This window comes from Castor canadensis, chromosome 7, assembly GCF_047511655.1.
Source record: "Castor canadensis chromosome 7, mCasCan1.hap1v2, whole genome shotgun sequence".
In the NCBI taxonomy this organism is placed as follows: Eukaryota; Metazoa; Chordata; class Mammalia; order Rodentia; family Castoridae; genus Castor; species Castor canadensis.
The window spans coordinates 24,628,733-24,653,026 of NC_133392.1; the positions used below are offsets into that span (position 1 = coordinate 24,628,733).

Below are 24,294 nucleotides of genomic sequence, written 5' to 3' on the forward strand. Positions count from 1 at the left end.
CAAAGGCCTTCAGTACCTTAGAATTCTCTAGACACCTAGCAGAATGACTAAACTATGTTGTTTCATGATAATGTCAAATAATGTTGAGGATGCTGAGTAATCTAAAACTCTAATATGATTTTGGTAGGAATATAAAATGCTACAACCACTAAGAAAAACTTTAGCTTTATAAGAAACTGCAAGAACTTTTCCACAACAATTGTACCATTTTATATTTTATGATTTGGCCATAGCTCTACTGGGAATTTAGTCAAAAGAAAACACACATCCACAAACAACTTAAAATACAGTTCATAGCAACTTATCTATAATAGCTTAAAATTATAAACAGCTCAGGGATTCATCAATAGGAAAATAATTACATGCATCTTCACATCATAAAGAGAAAAAATAGATAACAACATACACATGTCAGTATGCACACATGCACACACACACACACACACACACACACACAGAGGAATTCCTACACAATGAGAGGTGAAAGAAACCAACTCATATTGTATGATCATAGTTTTATAAGTTTTGAGAGCAGACATCTATTCTGTGATTGAAAAAAAAATAGAATAGTAGTTGGTTCTGGAGATTGGGTGAGGATTGACTAAGAAGGACCATGAAGAAACTTTCTGGGATGATGGTAATGTGATATATCTTGCCAGGGGTTTGGGTCATAAAGGTGAATGCCTTTGTTGGAATCAGTAAGTTCACATTGTAGATTTGTGCATTTCATCATTGATACATGGGAGAAAAAAATGACAAGAAATTGTGGACTATAGTTTTGTAAACTGAATCATTTAGCGCGCAGTACATAGATGTCTTAAATTTATTTTTGAATTGAATCAAAACAACCTAGATAGATCAAAGGATAGAAAGAACTGTGATAGAACCAGTGCAGTAAATGTTAATGGCAAACTTCAGTTAATGTGTATATGGATGTTCATTGAAAATATAAGTGAAAATTTTCTTAATAAAATATTAGGAGAAAAGTTTATAAAAGGGATGACCAATGTGCTTTTATTTTTCCTGATTCCTTGAATGACTGTTGTGGCAGTCACTATGTCACATTTTTGTCTGCTTTAGTTTGCTGCCTTCAGCTGGCTCTCATCTTGTCCCACCTCTCACCACCAGATCTTTTTCTTCCCTCACTAATTTTCTATTCAGGAAGATTTGCTACTTCCTTGTCATCTTCCTCAGCTCTCAGTGGGATGTGTGGCCCTCTTCCCTCTTCACTCATTCTTATTAACTCAAGACCCAGGTGGCTGTGCTGTGCTGGCCACAGCCTCTCTCCTGAGAGTAGCAGAATTCCTGTTCCAGCACATCTTATCTTCTCTCCATCTGGCTGGTTCCCTAGAAGATCCAGAGCTGAGTGAGGGAGCAGGGCTGCAGGATAAAGGGAATGCCATCTGAGGTGGGAGAGCACGTGCCACCCTGCCAGCCAGGCAGGGCACTGAGCCACAGCAAACAAACCTCACTGATTGGAAATGCTTGGTCTCTGGGTGGCAGGTCACAGACGTCTGTGCTAGGGAAATGGCAGAAGCTAATTTTGTTTTCCAAATTGCTTTTGTTTTTCATCAGCAGTTATGGCATCATGGCTGATTTCACCTTCCTTGCAAAGCTGCAACACTCAACAGGATCCTTGAGTTCTTCATTGGCCAGTGCTATCTGGTGCCCAATGCTAAATTAAATCAAGTATTTTAAGGTTCATTTACTCAAATCTATTAGGCAAGCAGACACATTTATTAAGCCAGACCTCTGTTAATCCCAGCAAATTGGACATTCAGAGCCCCACAAATCCATCAGGCGGCCAATTGACTTCTCTGCCTCTGCTTTGCCCAAGCTGCAGGGCCAACTCACAGTGAGGCCACTTAGAATAATACCACATGGCCTGCTTAGGCCGTGGGTTATGCCACTCCCCAAGAAGAATCTCACATGTATGACAGGTCACATACTTTCCAGCTGAGCCCAGCAAGAAATCAACAAAGCTCTGAGAAACATTTAGTTATGAGATTTCCATTTGACTAATGGAACTGGGAGCTGCAGGGAAACTCTTTGGATGCCAACTACACTGGTTTCCCAGACACAGTATGTCACATGAATGTGACACATTGTAAAATCTCTGCAGTTTAAAGTGGATACCTTCATGAAAGATGCTGTTCCCAAATTGGACATACCAGGCAATCACTATACTTGCCTTATTTAAGTCCTTCAATAGATTGTACAGTAATGAGTGCAAGTGTTTATCATATGAAATGGAAAGGTGGAATATATAATTGTGGATATACCATGTTTAGAATTATGCAAAAAACCTTAAATACACACAAAGACAAGAAATAAAGAAAACAGCATTTATAACTATGTTATGACTATGGGATTAATGTGAAAATTCATGGCTAAAACATTATTTTCTTCAAATATACATTCACACATACACACACTAAAATATATCCAAAACTCTGAGAGTATCTAACTGCCTAAAATATCATTGTCCGTCAATCTCATTCTATTTTTTATTTCTCTACACTAACTCTGAGGGTTGTTTTTCTCAGAACTGGTGTTTGAACTCAGGGCCTTGGGCTTGCTAGCCAAGTACTCCATCACTTAAGCCACGCCCCAAGCCCTTCTTGCTTTAGTAATTTTTTCAGATTGGGATTTTTATTTCTCTTGGAGACTGCCTCAGACCACCATCTTCCTACTGACCCCTCCCATGTAGCCAATTAACATGGGTGCACCACCACACCTGGCTTATTTGTTCAGATGTGGTCTTGCTAACTTTTTGCCCAGGTGGGCCTTGAACTGTGATCCTCCTGATCACCTCTTGAGTAGCTGGAATTTTATATGACAATATAAAATGTGTACTTTTAATACTCAAAGCCAAATATCCTATCATTTATCTGTCATTTTATTCCTGCAACTTCTAGCCAAATGAATTCTGTTTTGATTGAATCAGTGCACACAGAGCACAACCATTTCAAAAAACTTAGATCCCTTTCTTTCCTCTGCTTCCATTCCACTATACCTTCATGCCAGCTTATGATCAATTTTATATATGACTCACTCTGTGACCCACAAAACCTGTATCCATCACTCCCTAGGTTGTTTGACTTGGCCAACAATAATACATTCCTACTGCTTCCCCTTCATGGGTCTTTCCTTGAATGTTAACCACATATTATCAAACAGATTATGTCTCTTGAGGGCAACAAATGGAATTCACACTGCTTTGTATTCCTTACAACACCTAGTACAAAACATGGCTCCTTAAAAAGATCCACAGAGAACCTGATGCAATTTCACACCCCCTGCTGATAGATTTGTAGGTATGTAAGCCAACAGTTGGATTTCAGGAATGCTTGTTCTTTTCTATTTTGTACATGATAAAAAATTACTGCTTGTGTTCATCTTCCCATCTCATCTGGAATGTTCTATCTTTAAAAGTAGGGATAATTTGTACAGTACCATGACAAGGGGTGGTTATAAAGAGAGGGGTCAGTTCTTTCTTACCCAAAGATTGATATAATCAACTACCTGGATTAACCTCTCTACTTCATCCAGTGTCTCTCTGTTTCTGTCTCTATCTCACACACACAAACACAGTTCAGTGGTAGTCAGAGGGAGCTAAATAATTCTAATGCTACAGAAGTGGTCATGACACACAAAGGTATTCATTCTTTTCAGTCAAATATTGTGTTCATTGGATCAATCATTACACTTAGTGGCCATCTTTGTGTGTTTCTGGCATGATGCTAGCAAAATGTACTAAAAATGTAGTCCTATATCTATTGAGCAAATAGCCACTCTGTAGACATGAATGTAATCAGTAGAATCAAGTCAGGATTGTCGCCTGTTGTAGATGTTATTAGTGCAAATGTTATTTCCAAATGCTTTGATGCACTCCACGTGATTCGTGTAACATTCTTTACTAACCTCAGAGTAGCGATTAATTACTGTAACTACTATCATTACCCAGACATTACAATTAATAAAACTGAGACTCAAAGAAATTGAATGGTTTGACTAAAGGCATAGAGCAAAGAAGAATCCATCCGGATCTCAACCTAGGATTGTGTTCTTCTGAAACCACTTTATTTTACTGCCTCATGTATTTTCATTCTCTCTTGTTTCTCTGAGAACAAAAACTGACTGGTAAGACCTTGAGATCCTGGGTACTTGTGTAGAACTTCATGCTGAAGCTTGTAGACAGGAATACTACTGGTTATCAATTAAAAAACAATACTCCCTGAGTGTAAGTGGTTCATCCCTATAATCCTAGCTATCCAGGAGGCAGAGATCAGGATGACTGTGGTTCACAAGACCCTGTGAACACACAAAACACAGCTAGGGAGTGGTTAAAGTTGTAGAGTTGCCTACCTAGCAAGCATGAACTCCTGGGTTCAAACCCCAGTATCACCAAACCCCTCCCTCCTCCAGAAAAAAAAAAACCTATAATGTCAATATCAATGGAAAAATCACCCTCTCCTAATATGTCATAATGTGTACGGGAGATTTCAATTAATAACTGAATGATTCCATGTATTAAAGGTTAGTATACTTGCTTTAAACAAAAGGACACAGTGAGACTTAGATCACATGATTTAAGTTAACACAGATAATTAGTAGGAAAATAAAAGCTAGACTCCTCAATCACTGTGACAATTTGTTTGTTTTTTTAATCAAATAAATCAAATAGTTATTATACTCTTATAACATCACAGGTCTTAAAATCAGTACTCAAAAAATAAAGTTGTACAGTAGAGAAAATTTTTACTGACCATTCTTATAGGATGTTGAGCAAATCTCTGTTGAAAATAGCCAAGACTGGCCTCTTTGCACAGAGTAGTTTCTTAGTAAATATCATCAGATAAATGAACACTAACAGAAAAGAATTCCCTTATTTGGAAGTCACACTCACATCACCAGAGAAATAAACTTCTCCCCACAATAATTTAATCTTTATTCTTTACTATGCATGTATCTGTTTTTTATTTTAAAAGATGGTAGGCTAGCAACCCCTAGGAGATAAAAACTGCCAGGGTATACTTACAATATCCTAGGGCAGAGGGAGGTACATGGTATGGGAAATAGGGGCCCTGTGTTTGAGGCCTAGCTCTGCAATTAACCAAATGTTTGATCATGGGATGTCTGAAACACACTGGGAGCCTTACTTCTCTATTATATCAATACATATTTTACTTACTAGCTATTGTCCTGGTGAATAATAACCCCAGAAATCCAAAGTCACATGTCACCAATAGTAAGAAATTAATATAAAAGCATGAGGCAGAAATAATGCAAACAGGGGCTCATGGGTCCGTGGCTGTTGCTCTTTCACCACCTCACCTAATTATCAGTTTTGGTGATATGATAAAAAACAGACATTTGTGTGGGCATGGTGTGTGCCAAGTAGTGTGTATTACCTTAGCTTTCACAACAATCAAAAAGAAACAGGCTTTGTTCTTGCTTACACATGGTGAGTGAAGGGTATGTTACACAATTGATCACTCTTACACTCCCAGGATGTGGCAATGCTTCTGGAACCCTAAAACGTGACCCTAAACCTACCTTATCATGCTGTCTCTGCAGAGGAGATAAGGAAGGAGGTATCTCTTACTCCTCTTGTTCTAGGGTGAGGACATTGTAAAGTTCTCTTTGGTTATTATTAACCAATAACTATATTTATTTCTCCTCTCTTGATACCCAACATTTCCAAATTTGATGAGGCAGATTTTTTAAGATTTTCTTTTTAATTTAAACTATCTCCAGGATAAGCAATGCCAACAAGAACATGAGTTTTCATGGCAAACATAAAACTGAGAGTCAAAAACTCCCAGAAGAGATCTAGTCAGTCACAGGGAGGCCCTCACAACTTTATGTACCTTATAACCAGGAGCTGACCAGGTTCTCCCATAAATATTGGAGAAAATTGTCCTTATGCTTCTGGCAGGGAGGGAAGAATCAAACCACTTTAAAATACATCAGTGCTTTGTGGCCTTTTTAAAAAGTCTACCCTCAGAAGAAACTAGTACCTTGGAGCTTAACCTGCTGGGGTTTTATCCAACTCCAGCCCACCTTAGCCATGCTATTCCATCAGGGTAAGGGACCTGGGAAACATCTGTGAAGTACACAGGGATATAGGTTCACTAAGACTGAGACAAAATCATATTGGCTACAGAATGCTTTTCCTTCTCCTGTACCTTACTACCACATCATTATTAAATACTCCCTTTTATCCAGTATATCACACGGTAAAGGCATGCTAAGAGGCAGACACATAGAGTGAGGAGACAAAGTAAGTATCCGAGAAAGCCATGGCAGATATGTTGAAATGATCAGACTAGGAATTTAAAGCAAATATACTCAATGTGCTAAGGGATCTAGTTTATTTAAGTAGGCAGCATGCTAGAACATAAGTAGAGATGAAAGTCCTAAGAAATAAGCAAAAAGAAATGATCGAAAGCACTGTAACAGAAATGAAGGTTGCCTTGGATTGGCATGTTAATAGACTCAACACAGCTGAGGGAAAAAACCTCTGAGACTGAGGATATGACAACAAAAACCTCCAAGATAAAACAGGAAGAGAACAAAAAAATGAAAAGAAAATGTGGGGAAAAAAACAGAATTGAATATCCAAGGATTAGGGATAACTACAAAAGGGATAAATGTGTGTGTTGTGAGTCCCAGAAGAAGAAAGAAAGTAAAAAACAAGAGAAATATCTGAAAGAAAAATGACTGTGAATCTTCCCAAGGCAATGTCAGATAAATCACAGCCACAAGAAGCAGGATAAATGCTAAATACTTTACACCTAAGCAGACAGCTTTCAAACTACAGGAAATCAGAGAAGAAATTAAAATCCTGAAAGAAATCAGAGGAAACAAACATCTTACATATAAGAGGAAAAAAATAAGAAATACATGCAATTTTTTTCCTCAAAGACCATATAGATAAGAAGAAAGTCAAGTGATATATTTAACATGTTTAGAAAAATCCGCTATACTACTAATTCTGTACCCTGCAGGATTATCCTGCAAAGGTGAAGAAAAAAAGACCTTCTCTGACAAATGAAAATAAAGAGAATTTGTTGCCAGTAGGCCTGCCTTGCAAGATTTGTTAAAGGAAGTTCTTCAGAGATTAAAAAAAAAAATACAGACCATAAACTCTGAACCACAAAAATAAACAAAAGAGCATTAACAAAAGAATAAGTGCAGGTAAAGTAAGAATCTTTTATTTTTCTTCCTTTGAAAGGATCAAACACATAAAGATTTATTCAAAATAATAATGTGTTTGATTACATATGCTTATGGATAGATCTCATATATGCTTATATGTAAACAAAGTGAGTGACAGTAGTGATATAAGAAGCAGGAGGGAGGGATTATGACTATCTGGCTTTTGTCAAGTACCATGCTACCTACGAACCAGTGTTACTTAAAATTGATACGAGGACAACCACTAAATAAAGCTTTTAAAAAGTATAAGTGATATGCTAAGAAAGGAGGGAAAGTCAATAAAAACATACCTGAACTCAACAATCCAATCAACTGTATAAAATTGACACGTGTAGATTGCTTCATCAAAAATCAGAAGAATATACATTATTTTTAAGCTCACTTAGAACATTAGCCAAGGTAGACCATATGCTCCACCATAAACACACTTAAAATTTAAAAAGAGATCATACAAAGTCTGCTCTAGACCACAAGGAAATTAAATGATAAATCAATAAAAGAAAGATAAGTGAAAAATCCTCAAATATATAGACATTAAGCAACATACTTCTAAGGAACACGAGTCAAAAGAAAAGGTTTCTCAAAAGAAATCTTAAGAGAAATTAAACAGTATTTTTAAATAAATGAAAAAGAAAAAACATTATCAAAATGTGCAGGATGCAGCAAGAGCAGAGATTGAAGGAAATTTTATAGCATTGAATAAATATATTAGAAAAGAGATGGAAAAAATCAAAACTTTCACCTAAAAAAAAGAAAAGAAAATTAAATCCAGAGTAACGAGAAGAAAAGAAGCAATAAAATTAGAACAAAAAAAAAATCAATGAAATTGAAAACAGGTAATCAGTAAAGAAAATCAGTGAAACTGAAAGCTGGTTCTTTGAAAAGATCAATAAAATCAAGGAGTCTGATCCATGAAAAAAGAGAGGAACATGAATTACACAATATTCCAAGTGAGTGAGGGGGTGTCACCACAGATCCCATGGATATTAAAGGAAAAAAATGCCTACAAATTTGATAATTTAGATAAAATGGGTAAATTGCTTTAAAGGTATAATCTGCTAAAACTCACAACAGAAGAAACATACAATCCAAATAGGTCAATGTTTTTAAAGAAATTGAATCAGTAATTAATTACCTTTCAAAGCACAAAGCATGGGGCCCAGCTGCTTTTACTATTGAAACTAGCAAACACTTAAGGAAGAAATCATGCTAATTCTCAACATAAAAATCTAATGAAATCACAAGGTATTGATAACAAATAAATTCCTTGGACCAATAAGTGATAATATTCCAAAGTTGAACAGAGTCCTATTTAGCAGTACAAGTAGAATTCAAATTAAAACAGAATACCATTTATATTAGCAGCACCAATGTTAAACACTCTACTTAAATATAAGTCTAACAAAATATGTGGAAGGAAAACTACAGGACTGTTGAAAGAAATCACAGAATAACTAAATAAATGGAGAGCTGGTCCATGTTCACGGATAGGAAGGCTAAATACTGTCAAGATGTTAAATTGCATCTTCTTGATCTGTAGATTCAATGCAATTCCAATTTTAAAAAAAACCAGCAAGTTATTTTGTAGCTAACAGTGAACTTTGTTCTAAGTTTATATGGACAGGTAAAAGACCCAGAATACCCAACACAATAATGAAGGGGAACAAAGTTAAGTAATAGCTTTACCTGACTTCAAGACTTATGACAAATCTATAGTAACCAAAACAGTATGATATTAATAAGAGAAAGACAAATAGAGCAATAGAATAGAATAGAGAGGCAAAAAGAGTTCAATGTGATCTCTGACAAAGGAGCAAAGGCAATACAATAGAACAAAGCTACTTCTTTCAACAAATGGTGCAGGAACATCTGAACATCCATAGGCCAAAAAAACCCCCAAAACCTAGCCACATACCTTACACTCTTCAAAAATAAGTTAAAAATGGACAATAAACCTAAATATAAAACGCAAAAGTATAAAAATGCTAGAAGATAGCACAGGAGAAAGCTCACATGGCCTGGGGTATGGCAATGGCATTTTAGATAAAACACCAAAAATACACACCATGCAAGAAAGAATTCATATGATGGACTTCATTCAAATTAAAATTTTCTGTTCTGCAAAAGACCCTGCTAAAAGAATGGAAAACAAACCACAGACAGGGAGAAAATATTTGCAAAGGAGGTATCAGGAGTATTATCTAAAATACATAAAGAGTTATTAAAAACTCAACAGTAAGAAATGGAACAATCTGATTTTTAAAAATGGGCAAAATACCTGAATGGAAACCTCACCAAATAGGATATATACCTGATAAATAATTATATCACATATTCTCCATGATACCTCATCAGGGAAATGCAAATTCAAACAATGAAAAGATACCATTACCACATGCCTACTAAAATGACCGGAATCTAGAACATGACACCACAAATGCTGTCGAGGAAGTACAGCAATAGGAATTTTCAACAGGAATGAAAAGTACCCCAAACACTTTTGAAGGCAGCTTTGTAGTTTCTTACAAAGTCTTACATGCTTTTACCCTATGATCCAAGAATCATGCTTTTGGAATTTACCCAAGAGAGTTGAAAACATGTCCACATAAAATCCTGAACACAGATGTTCACCTCCAAACTTAGTAGCAACAAGATGTCCTTGAGTTAGTCAATGGACAAATGAACTGTGGTCAATCCAGACCATGGACTATTATTCAGCAATGAAAAGAAATGAGCTATCAAGCCATAAAGACACATGGAGAAAATTTGAATGCATCATTACTAAATAAAAAAGCTATTGTGTCTAGACTTCATACAGTATGATCACAACTATATGGCATTCTGGAAAGGGCAGAAGTATAGGGATAGTAAAAAAAGATTGCTATCTTGTTTTTGCGGGATTTGGGGAAAAGGAGGGAGGGATGAATTGGTGGAATGCTGAGGAATTACAGGGCAGTGAAACTTGTTTCATAGTATAATGGTAGAGTAAATGTCATTATACATTTGTTCAAACCTATAGAGTGTGCAACACTAAGAGTCAGTCCTCAGGTAAACTGCATTCTGGGTGATGTGTGACTGTAAATTCATCAGTTACAACAAATGCATTCTTCCCATAGTGATGTCGATAATGAAGGAATCTCAACATTTGGGGGCAGGTGATATATGAGAAATCTCTGTACCTTCCTCTCAATTTTGCTGTGAATGATAAACTACTCTAAGAAAAGATGAGTTTGAGGGCTGAGCATGGTGGTTCATGTCTGTAATCCCAGCTACTTGAGTGGCAGAAATTGGGAGGATTGTGGTTCAAGACCAGCCCAGGCAAAAAGTTAGGGAGGCCCAATCCCAACCAACAATCTGTGCATGGTGTTATATAACCTGTACTCTTAGCTGTATGGGAGGCAAAGACAAGGGGTGGGGGAATAGGAGATTTTATCCTAAAATAAATAAGGCACAAAATGGCTGGGGGTGTGGTTCAAGTGACAGAAAGTCTGCTGAGCAAGCACAAGGTCCCAAATTCAAACCCCAATACTGCCAAAAACAGTTAAGTTTACAACAACACAAAAAGATAGCAATAAAGAAGAACATTAATTAAATAGAGGAGCCCTCGACCTAACTGCTCTCAGATTCTATCATACAATTATGGTCACTCTTCAAACAGACATCACCATCACCAGGGACTGGGGGAATCCTATCTGGAAAGCCCAGCATTTGCCAGTTCAGCTTCTTACTCTGAGATGGGGCAACCTCAGTAAGTCAGCTAAGACCTGTAGGGTTTGCAAAGCATACAGTAGGTGCTGGTGAGGGTTGTTTACATGTGTTATCTCACTTAACTTCCACAACCTGCATCTAGAAATCTAATTCATATCGACAGATTCCATTCCTGAATCTCAAAGTTGTCAAGTAACTTCCTTGCTATTATACAACTAGTGAGTGCAAAGGCCAAGATTAAAACAAAAGGGAGGGCTGGACAAGGGTGACTCAAGAGGTAGAGAGGCTGCCTAGCAAGTACAAGACCCTAAGTTCAAACCCCAGTAAAACAGGAAAGAAAAAGAAAAAGAAACAGGAGCACATGAAATTTTAGAAACGTTGATTAGAGGAACAAGAACATGCAGGATTTCACAGTGTCTTAGAATCGCTTAAATTTTCCCTATTAAAGTGATGGACTTGGCATGGGAGGTTAGTTTTATTCAACTCTGGGTTTTTAGTGTTATCCACCACCTCTTATTTCTGCTTCCCTGCTGCTCCCAAGACAGATCTAGAAGCTGGAGCATAGCCGCTGTCAACATATATCAGACTTGAAACTGATCAGAAATGGCAAACCTTTGTGCTGTTGCCAAACCACCAGAAGTAGGTGAGGGTCCCCAGCTGACTGGGCCATACAACTGCACTGATGTTGACTTCCTTATTTCTTATGGCGACGAATGGAACTCGGAGGTGAACATGTTCCACGGGACCTAAAAACAGGAAAAGAAGTGTCAGTCTTTATATTCCCAGAAAAAAAAAAAAACTGGCAAAATTTATCGCACTTAAATTCTTAATCCTGATTCCCCTCCCTGTAATAAAGCAATGATTATCCACTCACAAATGCTGGAAAGTGTGTTTGAAATCTGATTTGAGTTGCCAGGTATAATAGGCAACTCAAATCAGATTTCAGATTGCTTGAGTGGTATTTCAGCTTAATTTACATCTGAGAAGCTCGCCCATGAATGCTTCTGAACTTCCAAGTCAAGGACAAAACTAAACACTTAGATATTAAATAGGAAGATAGACAGCAGTCTGTTTGGGTTCTGAAGATTAGCCTGTTTTGTGATTTGGAGCCAAGGCATTGTATGGAAGGCTCTTCCATTATCCTAAATCGCTAATTGGTTTCCATCCTCTTCCACAATTGGCCATTGTGCTTCATCATCTGTAGGACACAGTAGGTGTCACTCAGAAGCTGGTAAGGCCATTTTACAAAGAGGGAAAAGTATATCACCTCAAATTGGAACAAAAACAAATTCCAGGTTCCCAAGTAATTAAAAAGGTTGATTCTCTTTTTTTCTCAGAAAACTGGGTTTGACCAGCATGGAACTGTTCACTAGCAACATGTCAGCGCACACACTCTAGGCAGAAGTGAAGATGTTAATTTCACTTAGCTCCAAAATAAAATGAGAAAATGGAAATGGGATGAAAATCATTAATAGATCAGTGTGGCATTTGGCAGGTAGAAAGGTTATTTTTTCAACTCTGCAGATCTTTCTTGTCCTGTGATTTGAGGAAACATGTATGAACCCAGAGTACACTATGTTAAGTAAAATAAACCATGCACAGAATAATGAATGCCACATTTCGTCACTAGTGTGGAATCCAAAGAAGTTTACCTCATAGAAGGTGGTTACTAGAGGATGGCAGAGGTGGGTGGATTAGATGTTGGTCAAAGGATATGAGGCTTCAGGAAGAGAGGAAGAATAAATTCAAGAGATTTATTGTAGTGTGGTGATTATGGGCAATAATATTCTGTTGCATTTTGAAAATCACTAAGAGTAGATTTAAAGTATTCTCACAATAAAAAAAAGAAGTATGAGAGGCTAATGGCCCCATCAAGCCATTCCATAATGAATATATTTCAAAACATCACATTGTACACAATAAATGTACATAATTTTTATCAGTTAAAAAATTAATGAAGGAAAAATTTTAAATAACCTATTTATATACATAGATACATAGCCTGGAAATGCTTTCTGCCTAGAGCTCTTTGCCCTGACTCAGACATATGGCATCTCAAGATTTCTTCCAGCAAATAATGTCAACCTTGTCATTTCATAATACACATTTGGCTGAGGGTTTAATTATTTTAAATGAGCATATCTGTATTATTTTTGTATGGTTTGCTTGATGTCAGTAAAAGAACACAAAGTGCGAGAAAATATTAGCTAAATCCCTTGCTTTATTTACTTATTTTTAGGAATTTACCAGATTAATTTCTCTTTATTATTTGTGTTTTATTGATCAAAAAGGAAGAGTGGAGGCTGTGGGAAGGGGTCCCTGGCTTGTCCATAGTCCAAAAGGGAGATGAGAAGCCTAATTTTTTACATTAATTCCAGGCCTGGGTTCAGATCTCCAATTCTTTCCCTCCTGGGAAAGAGACTTCTTTTGCCCATGAGATCATTGCTTCATTTCTCACTGCTGTCCTGCAAAAGGTATGATGCCCCTTCTCTAGCTGCCTCATGAGATCCCCAGGCTTCTCCATAGATCACCAATGTAGCACAATACCTTGTGACCCTGGAAATTATTTTCTGTTCTCTGTCCCTTGGGGGACTTTACTCAGCCAGGGCTGAAATTGTAGGGTACTCTGACACCCAAGATCATAAAAGGACCTCTTTCTCCCTATCTTATGCCAGATATAAAAGAAATGGAAATTCTATGAACTGACCACCATGGTCACATTTATTCTAGCTTCAGGTCAAGTGTGTTTGATTAAAAATAATCATAAGAAACAATACCATGCTTCAGCTTTTTAGGACAAAGATCCTGAGTCAGATTCGGACTTCAGTGAAGAAACAAGCCACGGAAAAGTGAAAAGAGAAGAGAGCTGGAGAGAATACAGCAAACTCCTAAAATCTTCCTTGTCAAATAGTGCTCCTTTTGATAAAAGTTCAATAATCTGTGTGAGATTGGTTATTATGGGCAGCTAACAACTACTTTTGTTAGCTAATGGCCCAAGGTGAGGCCAAGAGCAGTTTCCACTATAATAACTGTCTGGTAAATGCAGCCATGATTGATTTGGAGGGAATTATGAGCACGATAAAAGTTTCAAGGAACATTTCCTCCTTCATGCACATAACCCACAGTATAAACCTGTTCCTTGCTGTTGTGTTTTTTGCACTTAAGATACGTTGGTCTTCACACCTGCAGATAAGGCCCACTCTTGGCAGAATCAGGAACATGGGTAGGACAAGTCCTGTGGAGTGTAAAGTTCTTTTTCTTTGCCTTCATTTCTAATTGCAGCAGAAGTGTCAGGCAGAAAGTTAATAGGGAAAGTACTAGTAATTACTATAATAACAGGTAACATTCCTCATGGGCCAGGCTGGGTATGAAGCAGCATTCTGCACTCTATGCAGTAAAATGTTAATATGGATCTGAAATTGCTGTCCATTCAAAGGTGTGTATGCCGAGCTGGCTCTTGGCTGGTGTCTGAGAACTTGGTTCTGAGAGTGTTCCTGATCAGTAGTTAACTAGAAAGAGTGGTTCACTTTGTCTAACTGCTCTCACAAACACTGTAACTTGTACTGACTACCTGCTTTGTGGAAGTTTGGAGCTTGGTATATGCCAGACAGAGGCATATACCAATAAAAACTATGGGCACTGGGTCTCTAATGAGATTCTCTGGTAAAGAGCCATTATGTTGTCACCACTCATTGCTAGAGGAATTGGCTTGTCCTGTGTGACTCCACAGAAAAAGCATCTGTGGAAGCCTGAACCTGGTTTTTTAATTTTCTCTGGGCTTTGCCCTGGAGCCTTTTTGTTTGGCTGATTTTGCTTTATATCCTTTCATTGGAATAAACCATTGCCAGGGATGGAGCTATATGCTGAGTTCTATGAGTCCTTCTAGTTAATCACCAGACCTAGGAGTGGTCTTAAGAGACTCCAATGCATGCATGCATACACACCCCTTCCACCCCCACACGCTATTCAATTTGATTCCCACAGTCTCCTTATAAGCTCATATTAAAGACAAGGAAGCAAGGGTCTGTAAGTCTATAAAAACTAAGATAATTGACCAATATTAGACATTTATCAAAAGGATATAATCAGAATTCAAACAAAGTTTTCTTTTCTCTAAAGTCTGGCTAACTGAATACCTTGCACCCAACTCACTTGGGTTTCTGACCTGGTGCTTTCAGCACAGGATTACTGTACTTACTGTGTGGAGGTCATCACCATTTTGCCTACTTAGGGCCCACTTTTGCAGCCCTTCCTCTTCCCCAGAAGAATGTAAATCCTGCAAGGGCAGGGCTGTATCTGTATTGCTAAGTCCCAATTGCCCAACAGAGTGCCTTGCACATATTAAGAACCCAATAAATTCTAGCTGAATAAATTAATAAATGAGTGGATGTTTTATTTGGATTTCATTTTTATTGTTACAAGAGTCCTCTGAGGCAAAGCAACACTCAGAATTAAGCCATTTTAAAATTGGAGTTTCAAAACCAGGCAAGAATTTATCTCAAGGTTACTTAGAATGGCATTTTTAGGGGCATAATTGATCTATAATTCAGATTTCCTCCCTCGTGTTTCTGCTATCTCTATTGGTTTCCTGTACCAGGGGACTAGGTAGCTTACTACTTACCAGGGAACTCTTAGGTGTGGGTTGTTTATATAATGGAATTTATACCATCACTGAGTTGTTAATAAAAAGGGAGCTTCATGTATTTAGTTAACCTCTTTCAAAATGTGTCATTTTCACCATAAGTGACATATTACTGGAAAACCATGTGGGCATACAGTAGACCCTGCTTCTCCAGTGTCACTTTCTACAGTTTCAGTTACCCATAGTCAAACACAATCTGAAATTATTAAATAGAAAATTCCAGAAATAAATAATTCATAAGTTTTTAATTGCACACCATTTTGAAAAGCATGACAAAAATCACATGTTATTCCTCTCTGTCCCTCCCAGGACATTAATCATCCTTTTCTCTAGTATATCCATGATGGATATGCTACCAGCTCAATAGTATGAGAAAACACATGGTGTATAAAGGGTTTGGTGCTGTCTGTAGTTTTAGATATCCACTGGATCTTGGAACAAAAAGACCTGAAGTCCATGAGTATTAATGATAAAGGTGTGGGAAACTATTGCAAGCCCCATAGCAATGTTTCTTTAACCTATCATCTTGAAATAACAGTATTCATGTTCCAGTTTACATGAGTCAAGTCCCAGGATAGGTAATACATAAAATGCATCCAACACAAACAAAATAGTTTTGAACTTCAGCTGTTGTTTTGTTTCTACCAAGCATCAGCCAATAGCAATAAAGTAGATTTTACTACAACAAAAAATTTAGAGTTCTTAGAAATGTTTACTGCATAATGAAATTGAAATAATATTGGGTGTAAAATTCAGGTTTTTACATGTTCAATTCTTCTTTAAAATAATTTAAACATGTATTTCTGTAATTCATCTTTGGCTCTTTCAACAGAGATAACAGTTTAGTTTGATTTGTGCACTATTCACTCATAATTGCTTGAAAATGAACCTAAGACCATCAACCAGAATTCCACTTCTTATATTTTCAGGATTCTCAAAAGTAAAGGGAAGGGATATTTACCTGAATGTGTGTCAGAGCAGATGATGTTGGAAAGGAGGATCTGTTATCAATGCGTTATCCAAACTTTCAAAGTACTGGATCTACTTCAGTATCATGAAACTCTAATAAATCATAGGTGAGTATACAACTCAGTCTTTTGATTTGGGTCATTGCAGTAGTCACACTCAACCTAACCTCAGCTCTGAATTCCAGGAAGTCTGGACAGAGGGAGGTGCCAACTGGGAGCAAAGGGAGAAAGGGATGCTCATGCTACTTACAAACCACATGTAGAAAGAGGACCGCTGTGTCTGAGCCAAGGTTGTTCTCTGCATAGGCTGTCACCTGGAAGATCCCCGCACTCTTATACACATGCTTGATGCCATCCTCGATAGGGCTGAAGTTAGCGTAGGACACGGCAATCCCATCCCCAAAGTCAAGTTGGATGTTTGTCCTTTGGAGATCACCCTGCAAGGGGATAGCAGTTGGCCTGCGCCCATTCACATGGTCCTGCATGATTTCTATCTGGTGCTTCCTTCTGTGGATTCAGTATCACCCTACTTCCTAGGGACAGAAACACCCCAGCAAAATCACCAGATTCCCATCTACTACCCACCAGGCATTATGAGCAGGTACCTATTGTCCCTGTATGTCTAAGCACAGGACAGTCGGAGTTGGTGTGAAGTGAGTAGGGTTAAGCATCTCTGAAGTTAAGAATTGGGTGACCAAGGACTTCCCCTCACAATATGGTTTAATTCTTCTGTGTCATTATTATCATTGTAATGATACTAGCACTTGCAGAGTTTCATATCAGTGCCAAATAATTAATCTCCCCACAACTCTGTCTTTTTTGAGAGTATTATTGTCTCTGTCTTTAAAATGGGGACAAAAATAAGTTGTTAGACCAAAGTCACATAGCTAGTAGCAGAAGGCAGAAGACCCAAGTTTTCAACCTGGACAGTGTAGTTTCAATACTAATGCTCTCAATGACCATGATATATATATATATATATATATATATATATATATATATATTTTTTTTTTTTTTTTTGGTACTGGGGTTTGAACTTAGGGCCTACATCTTAAGTTGTTCCATAAGATTTATTAAAGATAGGGTTTTGCTAACTATTTGCCCGGGCTGGCTTCAAACCATGATTCTTCTGATCTGCCTCCTGAGTAGCTAGGATCACAGGCGTGAGCCACCTGTGCCTGGCTTACCATGCTATAATTTTAATTGTCCCTACTTCTGAGTATTTATTATCACATTCCAAAGGCAATGCTAATCACTAAACACATATGATGCATCCTCACAATAACAATATGACATAGGATGATTGTTCCCATCCTAAAAGTGATTATTGCATATTATCTAAAATTATACTCTGTTTTCTTGTTCTTGGACTTCCTGAAACCTGCCTCAACCCCCTCTTCCCCAAAGCCTCTTTTGAGAGTCCCAGCTCACAGATCTCTCTGCCTCTTGGAAGGGCAAGAGCCCCTTGGGTGCTGCCTGCCTGGTAATGTGAGGTCAATGATTCAGTGCATGGCACTGGTGGTGAGTACATGGCATCATCCCAAGTTGGCACTTGGCTTCTTCAGTGCTGATTTGAACTCCATTCTTCCTGTCCCCTCCAGTTATACTGGATCAACACTTTGGATCAATGCAATGAACTTGACGCCAAAACAAAGATTCTGGGTGATAAAGAATAGGAAATCTCTGCTTATATACAAAAAAGGATGATGGAATAATGAGAGAAATGCATTTTGGAATTACAAGTCAATCCTTCTGCCCAGGGATTGTGCACTGGTCACAGTTTCACTTTCCATGTCTCCCCCACAGCAGCCCAGATGTGTAAGAAATACCGATAGGTGCTCTCTTGGACCCTCAAACAATGTCAACTACCCTTGAGTTTATAAATATAAATTAAAGTGGAAATGAGCTTGAGGCAATTCAAATTGATAAGATCGTGGCTCTTCATAACCATTCAAGAAAAGTTTTTTATATCTCTGGCCCTGAAGACTCCCTGGTGGAAATATGATAATGACTACCTCAGAATCTTAAAGTCCTTTAATTCAAGTGCCCAGTGTGAGTGAGGGCAGAGGAATCTGTCAACCCAGGATAAGGAACCTGCCACTTCCTGTCCTGTCTGGTATAGTCTTGACTTTAAAGATTCTAAAGTGCTCATACTTGTGAGAAAAACCTCCTGGCCTGCTTTGCTCTGTTTCCAAGATCTCAAGAGCATAGAGCAATTTGCATATAAATTTAGAGGCCTTTGTCAATCAGGCAAGTCTTCCAGCTCAGCAGTGCAGCAAAGAGTCCCTGAAAAGTCCCTGGTTTGGGCAGAAGAGAAACAGCTCATATAGGGAGAAGAAGCAAACAACAGAGCTACTTCCACATTGGAATGGCTGCATGCAGTTGAATTTTACTGCCCAGACTGCAAAAGACACTAAAAAAATGAACTAATGCAGCAGGCAGCTGGCATTGCAACTAATACAGTGTTCTTTACAAAGACAGCTTAAAGCATCCCAATTCTCTTTCCCCGTCACTTTCAAGAGCCTTTAAAAGCATTGTAGGGGTTTCTAATCAGTGAGACTAGTGGGTAGAATACAGAAAAAAATGCAACAGAAGTAATAAGAGTTTCCTTTTGCTACCAGTTTATAAGTTACAGTCTTACAGTAATAAACATTTCCTAAACAGGCCCTGAAGGGGAACCCTGAAGACCACATTCAGATTTGTATGCCTCAGAGACAAGTGGGCCCCCACTCCAGATTGGGTCTTTATTGTGAATGAAGGATGAAGAGTCTGACGCTACATATCCCAAGCATTTTTCACTCCTGTCTGTTTTCTGCCCAATGGTCACTGCTTATCACCTTTAGCATTAGTACAGTGGCCCATGGGAATGCTGCACCTTTGTTTTAATTCCTTTAGGGAAACCAGGAATGGCCAGCATGGGAGTTCTGAACTCAAGAGAGCCAGGTAAACACCTACCTCCTCCATGAGGATGATGAAGGTCGCATTGTGCCCCTGCTCTGCCACCAGGCGTCCATCAGTCGTCACCACATGGAGGCCTCGAGGGGCTTTTCCAGGGCACAACTGGGACTTGGCAGAGTACTTGTCCCTTAGTCCATCTGTGCAATTGTTGGACACAATCCTCCGGTACCTAAAAAGAAATGACAGATGATAGCGGTGTGGTTGTGTGTGTGTGTGTATGTGTTAGTAACAGAGTGCAAGAGAACAAAGGCAAAAGAGATACTTCTCACAGCTGCCCCTGAAAACCCTGCAAAAAACCAGTCATTTACAAAGATAAACAAATGCTGACCAACTGCTATCCTTCCATTTCAGGAAGAGTACCTCCTTAAACATTATTATTGATCCTACCTGGTGAGCCAGGGATCAGATCAGTGTCTAAACCAGGAAGAAAAATCAATGTCTGACTCACACACATAGAGGAGGAGGCAGACAACTGAACTAGGGAAGCAGGAAAAGCAAGCGCACCTCTGACAGGGAGGACCCTGTTCTATTTCCCCAAGGCTACCTCCAGCTTTCTTCATACCAGAAAGCAACTAGCACATCAGACTTATAGCTCTTGTTAATCAGAAAGCTTCTGCCTGTCTTCTCTCCATCTCTAGGATATTATTCCTTCTCCTAATACCTAATAGCCCTTACTCTGGAGCCACTGGGCTATTTTATAGTACATTTTCTCTCTTTGCTAATATTTCATTTTCTTCTCAACAGAAATGCTAAATTAGAGGCACAGGATTGCTGGGAAAACCTCCCTACAAAGCACCATAACAGCATCATGTGTACTGATACCATGTCACTCTCCTTGACCACTCACCCAAAAGCGTGCCTACAGACCCAACCGGCAATATGGACTATTTCCAGACACATCACAATCTGTAAGTCTTCACTAAAACCAATATTTTGATTAAACCACTACCACCACTACCACTGCTGCCACCACCACCATCATTACCATCACATCTTATCTTCTTTCACCTTCCATGCTAGGAATAATCAATCATTGACAGTTAATCCATCCATGTTCCTTTTTCTAGTGTCCTTAAGAAAAGAGAAACTGAAATTCTTCTGGAGTGATATTTGTCCTCCATGATACCTACTTATACCCAAAGTCCTCTGTTGTTGAACCACTTACCTTCCACCTCCACTCAAAGATCTCAGGGGAATATAAACAGAATGCTGTGGGTAGTTATCTCAGATGAAGTTACAGCACATCCTCTTGTTGATTGAGATACATCTTTTTTTATTAGGATATATTCATTATGGGGGGGATTCAAAGTGACAATTCCAATCAGACTTATATTGTACATTATTTACATTTCCCCCATTGTCTTTTCCCCAGGCCCCCCTCCATCCCACCCAAAGCAATTGCAAGAGGTATTTTTCAGTTCTGTTTTATATAAGTATATGAAGTCCATCAATCATATACTGTCACCTTAATCTCCTTCCTTCACCCTCGCCCCTCCCACTAGTACTGAACTGTTGTCTGGAGCTATGCTGCCCAATATGGTAGCTGCTTTCCACATGTGGCTATTGAGTACTTAAAATGTGCTAATTTGATATGTCGAAATGATAATTTTTATTATGTTAAATAAAATATATTTAAATTAATTTTACCTTTTAGAAGATTTTAAATGTGGCTACTAGAAAATCTAAAATCATATATGTGACTCATATTATAGTTATTTTGGTCTGCACTGGTCAAATTAATAACAATTTTCTTATCAATTCATACTTTCTTGCTGATCTTTACTCACAAAATATTTAGGTTTATTCATGATAGATATGTAAGTGATATGTCCTAACACAAACTGTGTCTTCCTCTTTTCCTTTAATTGGCCATCAATTTAAGCTGATAAGTGATTTGTAATATAAGCCAACGCTTGAGAAACCTGGAGGTATTTGTAAATAACTAGAGTAAATCCCTTAGGGAAAAAGTGAATAGGCTTTTCTTTTTATCTTTCTGATTTATTCTGTTAGCTATAGGATGTTTTACTATACCAAACTGATTAAAATTGGGTCCACTTATAAATGCCACATGATTACATGAGATGTGCCAGTGTAATTCTTTTCCAGTTATATCAAAGAGATGCTCTGACTGGGAATCAGGTTGCCCAGATGATCCACTGTAACCATTACATTCTCCTTCTTCAAACTTCCGAGCACTTTTTTCTCTAATAGCACATCTCCTTAAATTCAAGATTCTAGATTTGTAGTTTGAATGTCCTAAGGCCTACAATAACATTGCATCACAGTTTCTAAAATCCTCAGCCTTGACCCTGGAAATAAGCCATCCTAGAACCAAATATTTAGCTAAAAGTTACATGTTTTTCAAAGCAAATTAGACTACTCGATATACCTTCTTCATCAGGTTTATGTTGCTTTCTTAGTTGGGTAGGTAGTACCTACCACTATATTACATCCAAGTAAGGTAAAAGTGAAAGGAGAGTAAATTGGTTTGAGATGGCAGCCGATCCACTCAAAGAGGTGAGACATGTCTAGAACACCTTAGACCCTTGCAACTCATAGAGTGATCTGGAGAACAACAATACCCACATCATGTGGGAGATTATTAAAAATGAAGGCTTTCAACCTCACCCCACATCTCCCAAATCAGAAGCTGCATTTTAGCAAGGTTCTTAGACGCTACAATGCACAAGCTCATTAGAATTTGAGAAGTGCTTAGTCTGCCCAATCAATGCAATGTATCTCCTCTGAGTCACAGAGGCAGCAAAGGAAAAGGCAAGACAGAAAGCCTCCAGGAAAACCTTTCCCAAGAACCCGAGAGGCAACTAATAAGCTAACAAAGAAAGATAGACCAGGAACTAGAGAAAAGGTTAGATCAAAAAGAATTAACCTAGAAGGTAACACACACACACAGGAAATCAATGTGAGTCAATGCCCTGTATACCTATCCTTATCTCAACCAGCAAAAACCCTTGTTCCTTCCTATTATTGCTTACACTCTCTCTACAACAAAATTAGAAATAAGGGCAAAATAGTTTCTGCTGGGTATTGAGGGGGTGTGGGGGAGAGGGAGGGGGCGGAGTGGGTGGTAAGGGAGGGGGTGGGGGCAGGGGGGAGAAATGACCCAAGCCTTGTATGCACATATGAATAAAAAAAAAAAAAACAAAGAAAGATATACACATACAATTAGAGAATTATCCCAAGTGTGCCTTGACCTCAGTATTCCAGGAGTTCCTAGGAAAAGACTTACATTTTTATTTGAAGTTTTGGTATCAGTGGATGAGAACTTCCATTCATCTCTTACTAGAGAGCACTCTAATGTCTGCATTACCACTTGCATAAATTTCCTTCACTTGAGCCCCTCCAAATAAGGTAGCATTCCTTTCCAGAAGAGAAGTTTTAAGCAAACAACTAGCATTTCCCACAGGTAAATGGCAAAAGGTATTGGAAATCAGAAATCTCTTCTGACGCTTCTCAAAATACTCTCAAGTAAATGTGATCCCTCAATTTCCCTCTGAAATAACCTGGCACAAAGAAATTATCTACATCCTTCTTCTTCAGCACCAATGCATTCCCTTTGACTTTACCACAGGGAAATGAGAAAACAGTAAGTTGAATTTCTCCAGGTGTTTTACTTACCCAGTGCTGTTGAGGTAGCTTTGACCAAGGCTGCAGTCCTTTGAAGGGGATGATGGATTGTACCAGAAAGCTGGAACACATTGGCTCTCCCCATGTCTTTCATAGCCATAGTCACTGTCAAGAAAAGTAATATTGCACAATGTTGTATATGTACAAATGCTAAAATATCCAGACACACATAAACATATGAATGTTCTATGACTGTCCAGAAAGTCTAAACACATTGTTTTAACTAACTCTAGTGAGGACAAATACTCATATTTTGAAAGTAGTATGAATTTAGATTTAGAAACTCTCCAGTTTAGAGAGACAAACATAGTGGATTATCACTACTTATCACTGAAAAGGTATGGATTCAAATAATGTGACAGGTACATTAAATGAGGGTAGGAGGGGGGACACTGGAAATTTAAAACAATATTTTGGGTCCCAGTAGAATTAATAAAATATGTTGATGACAACTAAGAAGATGACTTTAAAGGTCAAGATACATTACAATGTTACAGTTCAATACATGTCCTTCCAAAATCGATGTCATAGATTTGATCTTCATTTTCCTATAAATTCTTCCCTCTCAAACACAAATATACATGTACATTCATGTATGTACAGTCACTCGAAGCTTTTCCTGATTAGCTAGAATGAGGCCCATAATTCCCTAAAAATAAAATTAAAATGTATCTCTTTTCCATGTTTCTGTAAAATTCCAGCCATAATAAAATGAAGAAAGTCTGGACTGACTCTCTTCTCTTCTCCCATGTTCAAAATGACAAAGTAACAGACCAGTGCAGGAGGGGAAGCCTTTCATCTGAAGAGTGTTTCCCTGGTATATAAATGTCAAAGTATAAGAAGAGTAATGAAATTGGTAAAAGGGGTTATTGGTCTCATAACCAGCTGGAACTCATTGTGGGTGGCTTTTGGCCATGTTTACATGTTTTCCAAGGGTTTCCTGAAAGCCACTGACAGGTCAACATAATCTGAACATTTTAATATTAACACACTGAGAGTTAAGGAAATATATGTTGCAAGGGACCTCACTCTCTCTGGATCCACCCCTGCTTTCTTTTTCTACTTCCATATTCCTTGAGTTATGATTTTGTGGAAGTCCAATAAAAACACAGGCAAGTTATCTGTGTGTCTGTTTATATAAGAATATAA

The 24,294-nt window shown here is 38.1% G+C and overlaps 1 protein-coding gene across 2 annotated transcripts in view; it reads right to left on the reverse strand.

Moving 5' to 3' along the window:
- Sorcs3 (sortilin related VPS10 domain containing receptor 3) overlaps positions 1-24,294 on the reverse strand; it is a 601,718-nt gene that overhangs the window by 19,224 nt on the left and 558,200 nt on the right. For both annotated transcript variants that reach the window (XM_074078350.1, XM_074078349.1), the window contains 4 exons: positions 23,137-23,250; positions 19,498-19,669; positions 16,793-16,979; positions 11,545-11,678 (listed from right to left, as the gene is read on the reverse strand). In XM_074078350.1, coding sequence (XP_073934451.1) covers positions 11,545-11,678; positions 16,793-16,979; positions 19,498-19,669; positions 23,137-23,250 — 607 coding nt within the window. The remainder of the gene's footprint in view (positions 1-11,544; positions 11,679-16,792; positions 16,980-19,497; positions 19,670-23,136; positions 23,251-24,294) is intronic.